We start from the raw sequence: 14,458 nt of genomic DNA, 5'->3' as shown, positions 1-14,458 counted from the left end.
GGGCGAGCGAGCGAGCGAGCAGGGCGAGGGCGAGCAGGGCGAGGGTGAGCGAGCGAGCAGGGCGAGAGCGAGCAGGGCGAGGGCGAGAGCGAGCAGGGCGAGGGCGAGCGAGCGAGCGAGCAGGGCGAGAGCGAGCAGGGCGAGGGTGAGCGAGCGAGCAGGGCGAGAGCGAGCAGGGCGAGGGCGAGAGCGAGCAGGGCGAGAGCGAGCAGGGCGAGGGCGAGAGCGAGCAGGGCGAGGGTGAGCGAGCGAGCAGGGCGAGAGCGAGCAGGGCGAGGGTGAGCGAGCGAGCAGGGCGAGAGCGAGCAGGGCGAGGGTGAGCGAGCGAGCAGGGCGAGGGTGAGCGAGCGAGCAGGGCGAGGGCGAGAGCGAGCAGGGCGAGAGCGAGCAGGGCGAGGGTGAGCGAGCGAGCAGGGCGAGAGCGAGCAGGGCGAGGGTGTGCGAGCGAGCAGGGCGAGGGTGAGCGAGCAAGCAGGGCGAGGGTGAGCGAGCGAGCAGGGCGAGGGCGAGCAGGGCGAGAGCGAGCAGGGCGAGAGCGAGCAGGGCGAGGGCGAGAGCGAGCAGGGCGAGGGCGAGAGCGAGCAGGGCGAGGGCGAGAGCGAGCAGGGCGAGGGCGAGCAGGGCGAGGGCGAGAGCGAGCAGGGCGAGGGCGAGCAGGGCGAGGGCGAGAGCGAGCAGGGCGAGGGCGAGCAGGGCGAGGGCGAGAGCGAGCAGGGCGAGAGCGAGCAGGGCGAGGGCGAGAGCGAGCAGGGCGAGGGCGAGCAGGGCGAGTGAAGCACTTCAGCAAACAATCAGGAGAACAGCGCGGTTTAAACACAATAATCCAGTCACTTTGCACCAGCTCACTCTCGTCATGACCTTATTAAGGTCTCTTCATTAACAAATGTAAGGAATCTTACAACACCAGGTTATAGTCCAACAAATTTATTTTAAAATCACAAGCTTTCGGAGATTATCTCCTTCGTCAGATGATTGAATGAAAAGGTTCTCAAATCGCATATCTTATACTATGTTGGGACAGCATCACACCAATCAAAAGGTGTCGTTGTTATTCAAACAGGCCAGTCACGGAGAACAGCACGTCCCAGTACACTCGATATACATTGTGTCAATTACACAGGCAGGCAGAAAGAAACTCAAAATGGCAGAAAGAGAGAGAGAGAGAATTTTAAAAAACATATAAATTTTTTCCCCCTTTTTGCTGGTGGGGTTACGTGTAGCGTGACATGAACCCAAGATCCCGGTGCTCGGTCCTACAGCTAGGGGGATCCTGATGGCTCAATGTGTAAATGCACAATCTGGGGCAGCACGGAGATGAGAGGATGGGGTTACATCGAATCTACAGCACAGGAACAGGCCATTCGGCCCAACTGGTCTATGCTGGTGTTTATGCTCTCCTCTCACCCTACTAGCATATCATTCTATTCCTTTCTCCCTCATGTGTTTGTCCAGCTTCCCCTTAAATGCAACTATATTATTCGCCTCAACCACTCCTTGTGGTAGTGAGTTCCACATTCTCACCACTCTCTGGGTGAAGAAGTTTCTCCTGAATTCCCTATTGGATTTATTATCTGATATTTATCACCTCTAGATCTGGTCTCCCCCACACGTGGAAATATTTTCTCTATGTCGACCCTATCAAACCCTCTCATTATCTTTACGACCTCTATGAGGTCACCCCTCAGCCTTTCTAGAGACGAGCCCCAGCCTGTTCAGCCTTTCCTGATAAGGATATCCTCTCAGTTCTGGTATCATCCTTGTGAATCTTTTTTGCACCTTCTCCAATGCCTCTATATCCTTTTTCTAATATGGAGACTGTGGGGGGGGGGTGACTTTTAACCCCAAAGAACGGGGTGGGTTGAGGTTGGGTGGGAGGTAGAAACAGTCGATATTGGAAGTGGGACCAGATCTCAGCTCCAAATTCCAGGTTTGACACAGGTGCGTTAGGATGCTCGCCCAACAGACACCCGAAAGTCCCGTCCCCACTTAATACCAGCGGCCAGTTTGTTAAAGAGGCAATGTAGGTCATTTAAATAGTTGAGGTGATTCATTTTTTTGAGGATTCTGCAACAAAAACGGATGTACCGTCTCCTGCTACTGAAACACGCCATTAAAACGGAGGACAGGTCCAGTCAAAGCTCCTTTGACCCTTTAAACCTGTGATTGACACATCTCAATAAAAGGGAAGGCATTGCAGCTGGTCACTCAGTTCTCTCAGGCAAACCTTCGGCTGGGAGTTCTTTATGTTGAGACTGAGAATTATTGTGTTCAGACAAATTTACCAACATCTTGGAGCTTCTCAAACTGACGAGATCAGGATAGGGGGGGGGTGCAGAATGGATCTATTCCAGAGGACATCTGAAGAGAAGGAACATCACCATCCATGACAGGCACGGCTGTCGTGCACTTCTGGAATCTGCAGGTGCGCAAGACAGAGGTGCTCAACAAGAACCTGGAGACGAGCAGGGAGGGAACCAACAGAGGGGCCGAGGTCGCGGGAGGCACTACCCACGTGAGAGGGTCTCTACAGACAGAGGCTGAGCTTCCTGGACCTCTATGAGGAGCAGTGTCCATGCAGGCTCAGATTGAATCGGCAGGTTGCCGCAGACATCCGAAGCCTCCTTGAGGAAGAGCTGCTCCCGGCTCGACCTGGAGACCAATCACTGCAGTAAAAGGAACCACTGCCATCCATTTCTTCGCCTCTGAATCGTTCCAGGGTGCCACCGGGGACATCTGCAGGGTTGGCCAATTTTTTTCTCCAAGTATTTATCCAATTCCTTTTTGAAAGCTACGATTGAATCTGCTTCCACCAGGCAGAGCATTCCAGACCATAACTACTCGCAGCGTAAAAAATTTTTTCCTCATGTCATTCTTTTGCCAATCACATTAAATCTGTGCCTCTGGTTCTCCACCCTTCCACCAATGGGAAGAGTTTCTCTTTATTTACTTTCTCTAAACCTGCCATCATTTTAAACACCTCTATCAAATCTCCTCTCAACCGTCTCTGCCCTAAGGAGAACAACCCCAGCTTCTCCACGTAACTGAAGTCCCTCATCCCTGGAACCATTCTAGTCAATCCTTTCTGCATCCTCTCAATGGCCTTCACATCCTTCCTAAAGTGCGGTGCCCAGAATTAGACACAATACTCCAATTGTGGCCGAACCAGTGTTTTGTAAAGGTTCAACAAAATTGCCTTGTATTTGTACACTATTCCTCTATTAATAAAGCCCAGGATCCCATATGCTTTTGTTAACAGCCTTCTCAACTTGTCCTGCCACCTTCAAAGATTTGTGTACACACACCCCCAGGTCTCTCTGTTCCTGAACTCCCTTTAAAATTGTACCATTTAGTTTATATTGCCTCTCCTCATTCTTCCTACCAAAATGTATCACTTCACACTTCTCTGCGTTAAATGTCATCTGCCATGTGTCTGCCCATTTCACCAGTCTGTCTCTGTCCTCCTGAAGTCTGTTATTATCCTCCACATTGTTTACTACATTTCCAAGTTTCGTGTTATCTGCAAACTTTGAAATTTTACCCTGTACAACCAAGTCCAGGTCATTAATCTATATCAAAAAGAGCAGTGGTCCTAATACTGACCCCTGGGGAACACCACTGTATACTTCCCTCCAGTCTGAAAAACATCCATTCACCTGACATCTGTCATACGCCCCCTTTTTCTGCATCATCTTACTCTCTATCTCTTTCATCATCCAGGGAGCTCTGGCCTTGGTTGTCCTACCTTTCCCCCTTGTGGGAATGTACCTAGACTGTACCCGAACCATCTCCTCTTTAAAGGCCGCCCACTGTTCAATTACAGTTTTGCCGGCCAATCTTTGATTCCAGTTTACCCGGGCCAGATCTGTTCACATCCCATTGAAATTGCCCCTCCTCCAATTAAGTATTTTCACTCTAGATTGCTCCTTGTCCTTTTCCATAACTACCAGCACTGCTGTCCGAAAAAACGGGAACAGTGGTTATGATTGGAAGTTATTGAAATCAATGTCGAGTCCGGAAGGTTGTAAAGTGCCTAAACGAAAGATGAGATGCTGGTAATGGTTCTGCTGTTACCAGTCGCAGCTATTCTAAACCGATCTTTTGTTTCTTAACCTGTCCCATTACCACCTTCCTTGCCTTGCACCCTCATCCCTTTTGTCATTTAATCACTCCTGCCCTCCGCCCTATCACAGACCTTCCCTTTTGTTCTTTCCTCCCTCCTCTTTCCCTGGCTCTGTACTTTCTTAAAAACTTTAACTCTTTTAACATCTTCCAGTTCTGACGAAAGGTCTTCGACCTGAAACGTTAACTCTGTTTCTTTCTCCACAGATGCTGCCTGACTCACTGAGCTTCTCCAGCATTTTCTGTTTTTATTTCAGATTTCCAGCATTTGCAGTATTTTGCTTTTGGTCAAGAGCAATGTGGGCCCCTTAAAAACTGATAATGGTGACATTGTAAATGAAAATAAGGAAATGGCGAACATGTTAAATAATTACTTTGTGTCAGTATTTACAGTAGAGGACGAGGGAGCATGCCGGACACCCCAGGGAAACTAATTTTGAATCAGGGACTCACAGTAATTAACATAAGCAAATTAACAGTAATGAAGAAAATAATGGCACTAAAGAGTGACAAATCCCCAGGACCAGATGGTTTCCATCCCAGGGTTCTAAAGGAAGTAGTGAGCACATTGCCGATGCCCTAACTATAATCTCCCAAAGTTTCCTCGATTCAGGAACTGTTCCTTTAGATTGGAAAATTGCACATCACTCCGCTATTTAAGAAAGGTGAGAGAGGGAAACCAGAGAATTATAGGAACACAGGAACAGGAGTAGGCCATTCAGCCCCTCGTGCCTGCTCCGCCATTTGATAAGATCATGGCTGATCTGTGATCTAACTCCATATACCTGCCTTTGGCCCATATCCCTTAATACCTTTGGTTGCCAAAAAGCTATCTATCTCAGATTTAAATTTAGCAATTGAGCTAGTATCAATTGCCGTTTGCAGAAGAGAGTTCCAAACTTCTACAACCCTTCGTGTGTAGAAATATTTTCTAATCTCGCTCCTGAAAGGTCTGGCTCTAATTTTTTAGACTGTGCCCCCCTACTCCTAAAATCCCCAACCAGCGGAAATAGTTTCTCTCTATCCACCCTATCTGTTCCCCAGACCATTTAGCCTAACATCTGTTATCAGGAAATTACTAGAGTAATGAGGATAGAGTGACTGAACACCTTGAAAATTTTCAGCGGATCAGGGAGAGCCAGCATGGATTTGTAAAGAGTAGGTCATCCCTGACGAACCTAATTGAATTTTTTTTTGAAGAGGTGACTAAAGTAGTGGTTAGGGGAATGTCTATGGATGTTGTTTATATGGACTTCAGGAAGGCATTTGATAAAGTCCCTCGTAAGAGACTGTTAGCTAAAGTTGAAGCTCATGGAATTGAGGGCAAACTATTGACCTGGTTAGGAAATTGGCTGAGCGACAGAAGCCAGAGAGTAGGGATAATGGGCAGGTGCTCAAATTGGCAGGTGTGACTCGTGGTGTCCCACAGGGATCTGTGTTGGGGCCTCAACTATTCACTGTATTTATTAATGACTCAGATGACAGGATAGAGAGCCACTAATCCGAATTTGCCAAAGACACAAAGATAGGCAGCATTGTAAGCAGTGTAGATGGAAACATAAAATTAGAGAGAGATATTAATAGATTAAGTGAATGGACAAAACTGTGGTAAATGGATTTCAATATAGGCAAGTGTGAGGTCATCCACTTTGGACTAAAAAGAATAGATCAGAGTACTTTCTAAATGGTGAAAAGCTGGAAACAGTGAAGGTCCAAAGAGACTTAGGGGTCCATGTACTGTGTTCAGTTCTGGGCACCACACTTTAGGAAGGATATATTGGCCTTGGAGGGAGTGCAGCGTAGATTTACTAGAATGATACCTGGACTCGAAAGGTTAAATTACGAGGCGAGATTACACAAACTAGGGGTATTTTCTCTGGAATTTAGAAGATTAAGGGGTGATTTGATCGAAGTTTTCAAGATATTAAGGGGAACTAAGATAGAGAGAAACTATTTCCGCTGGTTGGGGAATCCAGGACTAGGAGACACAGCCTAAAAATTAGAGCCAGAACTTTCAGGATTGAAGTTAGGAAACACTTCTACACACAAAGGGTGGTAGAAGTTTGGAACTCTCTTCCACAAATGGCAGTTGATGCTAGCTCAATTGTTAATTTTAAACCTGAGATTGATAGATTTTTATTAACCAAAGGTATTAAGGGATATGAGGCTATGGCGGGTATAGGGAGTTAGGTCACAGATCAGCCATGATCTCACTGAATGGCGGAACAGACTCGAGGGGCTGAGTGGCCTACTCCTGTTCCTATATTCGTTGCAACCCCTCTAAGGCAAGTATGTCCTTCCTTAGGTAAGGAGCCCAAAACTAAGCACAGTATTCCAGGTGTGGTCTCACTAGAGCGCCATATAATTGCAGCAAGTCTTCCTTACTCTTATACTCCAACCCCCTCGCAATAAAGGCTAACATACCATTTGCCTTCCTAATTGCTTGCTGTACCTGCATGTTAACTCTCGTGTACAAGCACACCCAAATCCCTCTGACAACCAACATTTCCTAGTCTCTCACCTTTTAAAAAATATTCTGCTTTTCAATTCTTCCTACCAAAGTGGATAATTACATATTTCTCCATATTATACTCCATCTGCCACCTTCTCGCCCACTCACTTAATCTGTCCACATCCCTTTGCAGACTCTTTGTGTCCTCCTCACAGCTTACTTTCCCACCTAGCTTTGTATCATCAGCAAACTTGGATACATTACACTCGGTCCCCTCATCTAAGTCATTAATATAGATTGTAAATAGCTGAGGCCCAAGCACTGATCCTTGTGGCTCCCCACTAGTTACAACCTGCCAACCTGAAAATGACCTGCTAATGTTATTCCTATGTTTAAAAAGAGAGATAGAACAAGTCCAGGGAATTATAGACCAATTAGCTTAATGTTGATGGTAGGAAAGATAATGGAATCTTTACTCAAAATGTAATAGAAAAATATCTAGAGAACGAAAATATAATAAAAAATAATCAGCACGGATTTCAGAAGGGAAGGTCATGCTTGGCCAACCTTACTGAATTCTTTGAAGTAGTAACAGAAAGAGTGGACACAGGTAAAGCAGTAGACCCAATATATATGGATTTGCAAAGGCCTTCAATAAGGCACCACATTGTAGACTCATGGCTAAGGTCAGAGCATGTGGAGTTGGGGGAATAGGTAGCAGAATGGATAGCAAGCTGGCTACAAATCAGAAAACAGAGAGCAGGGGTTAAGGGTATCTACTCAGACTGGCAAAATGTGGGAAGTGGTGTTCCACAGGGATCAGTGCTGGGACCACTGTTGTTCACAATTTGCATTAACGATTTGGATTCAGGAATCGGAAGTACAATTACAAAATTTGTGGATGACACCAAATTGGGGGGGTGTAACTAATACAAAGGAACAATGCATCAAAATGCCAGAGGACATTAATAAACTTGCAGAATGGGCCTGTAATTGGCAAATGAATTTCAATATAGATAAGAGTGAGGTGGTGCATTTTGGTAGGAAGGAGGCCTGGATAATAGTCTAAACGAGATAGAGGAGCAAAGGGATCTCAGGGTACAGAGACACGAATCACTGAAAGTAGTGACGCAGGTTAATAAGGCCATAAATAAAAGGCAAATCAAGCACCGGGGTTCATTTCTAGAGGGATAGAATTGAAAAGCAAAGAAGTTATGTTAAACTTGTATAGAACCTTGGTTAGGTTAGACCACACTTGGAGTACAATGCACTGGTACAATGTTCTGGTCTCCATATTATAAAAAGGATATAGAGGCACTAGAGAAGGTGCAAGAAAGATTCACAAGGATGATACCAGAACTGAGAGGATATTTTTATCAGGAGAGGCTGAACAGGCTGGGACTCTTTTCTCTAGAAAAGAGGCTGAGGGGTGACCTGATAGAGGGTTTGATAGAAACATTTTCTCTACGTCTACCCTTTTTGTGGGGGACACAAAACTAGGAGTCATAAATATAAGATAGTCACTAATAAATCCAATAGGGAATTCAGGAGAAATTTCTTTCCACAGAGAGTGGTGAGAATGTGGAACTCGCTACCACAAGGAGTAGTCGAGGTGAATAGATTAGATGCATTTAAGGGGAAGTTAGATAAACACAAGAGAGAAAGGAATAGAGGATATGCTGATAGAGTTAGAGGAAGTTGGGAGGGAGGAGACTCGTGTGGAGCATTAACACAGGCATGGACCAGTTGGGCCAAATGGCCTGTTTCTGCGCTGTAGTTTCAATGTAACTCGATGTAATATTCTTACCGAAGAGCAGACCTCCCAGTCCAGACTTCCTGCGTTGGGTCTGGCGCCGAACAATCTACAGGGAAAAGGAAGGAATGACAGCAATTAGTTAAATGATTTTTCATATTTCCTTCGACAGACACTTGGTGCTGGTGTCGACAAGCATCTCCCGAGTTTAGCTTTTGAAAGTTGGGGACAGGCAGTTTTTATTCTGATATTTTACAAAAAGTAACTAAGGTCATTACAGGGCATCTCCCACCAAAGCAGAGAGCACACTCTGCACTGTGCCATCTGCAGTGCGATGCAATGCACACGTGCCTCTCCTCAAAGCATCGACACAGTCCCCAAGTCCCAGCACATTCTGCCCCCTCCAAACTCACACACAGGGCTCCCACATCCAGTCACTGCGCCCGCTCACTGCGCCCAGCGCTCTCGCGCCCGCTCACTGCGCCCAGCGCTCTCGCGCCCGCTCACTGCGCCCAGCGCTCTCGCGCCCGCTCACTGCGCCCAGCGCTCTCGCGCCCGCTCACTGCGCCCGCTCACTGCACCCAGTCACTGCGCCCAGCGCTCTCGCGCCCGCTCACCGCGCCCAGCGCTCTCGCGCCCGCTCACCGCGCCCGCTCACTGCACCCAGTCACTGCGCCCAGCGCTCTCGCGCCCGCTCACTGCGCCCAGCGCTCTGGCGCCCGCTCACTGCGCCCAGCGCTCTGGCGCCCGCTCACTGCGCCCAGCGCTCTGGCGCCCGCTCACTGCGCCCAGCGCTCTGGCGCCCGCTCACTGCGCCCAGCGCTCTGGCGCCCGCTCACTGCGCCCAGCGCTCTGGCGCCCGCTCACTGCGCCCAGCGCTCTGGCGCCCGCTCACTGCGCCCAGCGCTCTGGCGCCCGCTCACTGCGCCCAGCGCTCTGGCGCCCGCTCACTGCGCCCAGCGCTTCCGCACCCAAAGCCACAGCACAGTTTCCTCGCCACAAAGTTACAGCACGTTGTGCCCTGAATGCTACAACGTGCGTTTGCGCAGGACTGACATATATTGCCCCCTCCCCCACTACACACACCTTTGAGTAGCTGGGCAGTGCTGTTTCGGAGTTGATGAGCTGGCTCTGGTCTGCTATCAGGTAGGCCAAGTGTTTCCTTCTCTGGGTTTCAATCGCGACATTTGTCAATGAACCAGCGATCTTCATCGACTCCTGCAGAGAAATTTTCAGCAGTTTATTGTACCAGTCTGTAAAAGTGAGCTGAACGGTGGGCATTAACCTAGCAGAAATGTTTAGTGTCTTAATATAATTGAAATGGTTCGACTGAGAGAGGAGGCGAGAGGTCGTAGTTTGTGCCATCTACTCCCATGCCTACTCACAGTGGGAGTTCTCTGTACCACTAGTTGGGAACCAGCCAAACACCAATCCCTGGAAATGTTCCAGCATCACACTAACACGGTGCTCACCGTTCAGTTAATGGCACCGAAACAGCTGATCATTCCGTTCCTTTTGGAATTTCATCGTATGCTGCAGCACAGGAGGCCATTCGGCCCATCGTGCCTGTACCAGCTCTTTGATAAAGCTGTCCAGTTAGTCCCATTCCCCATCTCTTTCCCCATAGCCCTGTAAATTTTTTCCCTTCAAGTATTTATCCAATTCCCTTTTGAAAGTTATTACTGAATCTGCTTCCACCGCCCTTTCAGGCAGTGAATTCCAGATCAGAACAACTCGCTGCAAAAAAAATGTTTCCTCATGTTGCCTCTGGTTCTTTTGCCGATCACCTTAAGTCTGTGTCCTCTGGTTACTGACCCTTCTGCCACTGGAAACAGTTTCTCCTTATTTATTCTATCAAAACCGTTCATGATTTCGAACACCTCTATCAAATCCCCCCCTTAACCTTATCTGCAAATTTTGAAATTGTGCCCTGTACAACCAAGTTCAAGTCATTAATATATATCAAGAAAAGCAGTGGTCCCAGCACTGACCCCTAGGGAACACCACTGTACACCTCCCTCCAGTCCGAAAAACAACCGTTCACCACTACTCTCTATTTCCTGGCACTTAGCCAATTTGGTATCCAGGCTGCCACTGCCCCTTTTATTCCATGGGCTTCAATTTTGATGACAAGCCTATTATGTGGCACTTTATCAAATGCCTTTTGGAAGTCCGTATACACCTCATCATTATATTTAATAAAGTACATTTCTCACACTGTTCCACAGCAAACATATTTCAACGTTTTCCAAAACTAAACAACAGCAGCAACAACTTGCATTTATATAGCGCCTTTAACGTAGTAAAACATCCCATGGTGCTTCACAGGAGCGATTATCAAACAAAATTTGACCCCGAGCCACATAAGGAGATATGAGGACAGGTGACCAAAAGCTTGGTAAAAGAGGGAGGTTTTAAGGAGCGTCTTAAAGGAGGAGAGAGAGGTAGCGAGGCGGAGAGGTTTAGGGAGGGAAATCCAGAGCTTAGGGCCTAGGCAGCTGAAGGCACGGCCGCCAATGGTGGAGCGATTAAAATCAGGGATGCACAAGAGGCCAGAATTGGAGGAGCGCAGAGATCTCGAAGGGTTGTAGGGCTGGAGGAGGTTACAGAGATAGGGAGGGGCGAGGGCCATGGAGGGATTTGAAAACGAGGATGAAAATTTTAAAATTGAGGTGTTCCCGGACCGGGAGCCGATGTAGGTCAGCGAGCACAGGGGTGATGGGTGAACAGGACTTGGTGCGAGTTAGGATACGGGCAGCAGAGTTTTGGATGAGCTCAAATTTATGGAGGGTGGAAGATGGGAGGCCGGCCAGGAGAGCATTGGAATAGTCCAGTCGAGAGGCAACAAAGGCATGGATGAGGGTTTCAGCAACAGATGAGCTGAGACAGGGGCGGAGACAGGCGATGTTATGGAGGTGGAAGTAGGCGGTCTTGGAAATGTGGATATGGGGTTGGAAGCTCAGCTCAGGGACAAATAGGATGCCAAGGGTGCAAACGATCTGGTTCAGCCTCAGACAGTGGCCAGGGAGAGGGATGGATTCGGTGGCCTAGGGAATGGAGTTTGCGGCGGGGACCAAGGACAATGGCTTCAGTCTTCCCAATATTGGTTGGAGGAAATTTTTACTCATCCAGTGTCGGACAAGCAGCGTGACAAATGAGAGACGGTGGAGGGGTGGAGGAGGTGGTGGTGAGGTAGAGCTGGGTGTCGTCAGCATACATGTGGAACCTGATGTGTTTTCAGATGATGTCGCCAAAAATTACCCACCCCTCAAAATAAACGCACCTGCCAGGAAGCCAGTCAGCTAGCCCCTAACTCACTTTTCCTATGAAGGATTTCATGTGAAACATTTACGCCTTTTTTCTGCTTCAGGTCCTGATGAACCTAATTTCCAGCAGTTTGGGTTTTTCCACAAGTTTCACACACTGTGTGCTATTGAGTTATTTATTACTGACTGACTGTTCCATCACATACTGTGTGAACACAGGAAAATAGAAACAGGAGGAGGCCATTCAGCCCATTGAGCCTGTTCCGCCATTCAATGAGATCATGGCTGATCTGTATCCTAACTCCATTTACCCGCCTTGGCTCCAGATCCCTTAATACCCTTGGCTAGCAAAAATCTATCGATCTCAGATTTAAAATTATTGATTGAGCTAGCGTCTACTGCTTTTTGTAGGAGAGAATTCCACACTTCTCCCACCCTTTGCGTGAAGAAGTGTTTTTTAACTTCTCTCCTGAATGGCCTGGCTCTGATTTTAAGGTTATGTCCCCGTGTCCTAGACTCCCCCCACCAGGGGAAAAAGTTTCTCTCCATCTACCCTATCAATTCCTTTCAAAATCCTAAAACCCTCAATCAAACCACCCCTTAACCTTCTATATTCCAGGGAATACAAGCCTAGTTTATGAAATCTCTCCTCGTAATCTAACCCTTGGAACCCTGGTAACATTCTGGTGAATCTCCTCTGCACTCCTTCCAAGGCCAATATATCCTTTCTAAGATGTTGTACCCGGAACTGTACACAGTGATCCAGATGTGGTCTATCCAGGGTTTTGTACAGCTGTATCAAAACTACTTCCCGTTTATTTTCTAGCCCTCTAGTTATAAAGGCTGACATTCCATTAGCTTTTTTGATTATTTTTTGTAACTGACCCCTACATTTCAATGATCTGTGTCCATTGACCCCTAAATCCCTTTGGGCCTCCACTGTTCCGAGCTTTTCACCATTTAAAAAATACTCGGATCGATCCTTTTTTGGTCCAAAATGGAAGACCTCACACTTACCTGTGTTGAAATCCATCTGCCACAGTTTTGCCCACTCACTTAATCTATCAATGGTTCTTTGTAATTTTATGCTCCCATCTACACTACTTACTATGCCACCAATCTTTGTGACATCGGCAAACTGGGATATATGGCTCTCTATTGTGTTATCTAAGTCATTAATAAATACAGTGAATAGCTGAGGCCCCAGCACAGATCCTCGTGGGACACCACTAGTCACTTCCTTCCAATTCGAGTATATACCCATTATCCCTACTCTGTCATCTATCATCGAGCCAATCTCCTAACCAGGTCAATAATTTGTCTTCAATTCCATGGGCTTTAATTTTAGCTAACCGTCTCTTATGTGGAACCTTATTGAATGCCTTCTGGAAGTCCATATAAACTACATCCGCAGACATTCTCCGTCTACTACTTCAGTTACTTCCTCAAAAAATTCAATTAGGTTCGTTAGACATGACCTACCTGTTATAAATCCATGTTGGCTCTCTCTAATCAGCTCAGATTTCTCAAGTGCTCAGTCACTCCGTTCTTAATTCTAGATTCCAATAACTTCCCCACAACAGATGTTAGACTAACAGGTCTATAATTTCCTGAATCACCTTTCTTAAATAATTGCGTTATATTTGCAAGTTTCCAATCTAAAGGGATAATTCCTGAATCGAGAGAGCTTTGGAAGATTATGACCAAACCATCTGCAATTTCCTCACCTACTTCCTGTAAAACCCTGGGGTGGAAACCATCAGGTCCTGGGGATGTGTCAGTCTTTAGTGCCATTACTTTTATTTTGCTAAATCTTTATAAAACACTGGTTAGGCCTCAGCTGGAGTATTGTGGCCAATTCTGGGCACCGCACTTAGAGAGGGTGCAGAGGAGATTTACTAGAATGATGCCAGGGATGAGGGACTTCAGTTATGTGGAGAGACTGGAGAAGCCGGGGTTGTTCTCCTTACAGCAGAGAAGGTCAAGAGAAGATTTGATAGAGATGTTCAAAATCATGAAGGGTTTTGATGGAGTAAATAAGGAGAAACTGTTTCCGCTGGCTGGAGGGTCGGTAACCAGAGGACACAGATTTAAGGTGATCGGCAAAAGAACCAGAGGGGACATGAGGAAACATTTTTTTACGCGGTGAGTTGTTATGATCTGGAATGCGCTGCCTGAAAGGGCGGTGGAAGCAGATTCAGTAGTAACTTTCAAAAGGGAATTGGATAAATACTTGAAGGGAAAACGTTTACAGGGCTATGGGGGAAGATCAGGGGAGTGGGACTAATTGGATAGCTCTTTCAAAGAGCCGGCACAAGCACGATGGGCCGAATGGCCTCCTTCTGTGCTGTAACATACTATGATACTATTACTCATTACTAAATCTAGGATGGCCTGCCCTCTTGTTGGTTCTAGAACATATGGCTCCAGAAAACTACCTTGAATGCACTACCTTTCTGACTCGAGCTATTCTGCTCTTTGCAACCTATATGAAAATTAAAGTTTCCCATTAAAACAAAGCTGCTTTTCTCATGCCTCTCTATTCTCTGAATTAAAACATACTGCCACTCCATTGCTACTATCAGGAGGCCTGTTGTCAACACGAGAGGTTTTAAGTCCTCTCTTATTCCTCAATTCGAACCATAAAGTTTCCGCTGAATGTTTTCCCTTAGCTATATCCTCTCTTACTAATGTTGTAATAGTATATTTAATCAATAAGGTTACCCCTCCTCCTCTTCCTATCCTTTCTAAAGACCTTATAACCTGGAATATGTAACTCCCAATCATGACCAGTATGTCTCAGTAATGGTCACCATGTCGTACCCTCTAAGACGCATTTGAGCCTCTAATTAACTCAATTTATTTTTT

The 14,458-nt window shown here is 46.9% G+C and overlaps 1 protein-coding gene across 1 annotated transcript in view; it reads right to left on the bottom strand.

Annotated features, from left to right (window-relative positions):
- sgsm3 (small G protein signaling modulator 3) overlaps positions 1-14,458 on the bottom strand; it is a 148,555-nt gene that overhangs the window by 52,646 nt on the left and 81,451 nt on the right. The window contains exons 10-11 of the mRNA XM_067974707.1: positions 9,411-9,542; positions 8,379-8,433 (exon numbers count right to left, since the gene is read on the bottom strand). Of these exons, the coding sequence (XP_067830808.1) occupies positions 8,379-8,433; positions 9,411-9,542 (187 nt within the window). The remainder of the gene's footprint in view (positions 1-8,378; positions 8,434-9,410; positions 9,543-14,458) is intronic.

The sequence above is a fragment of the Heptranchias perlo genome, chromosome 40 (genome assembly GCF_035084215.1).
Source record: "Heptranchias perlo isolate sHepPer1 chromosome 40, sHepPer1.hap1, whole genome shotgun sequence".
Taxonomy (NCBI): Eukaryota; Metazoa; Chordata; class Chondrichthyes; order Hexanchiformes; family Hexanchidae; genus Heptranchias; species Heptranchias perlo.
This window is presented reverse-complemented; position numbering and strand designations above follow the sequence as displayed.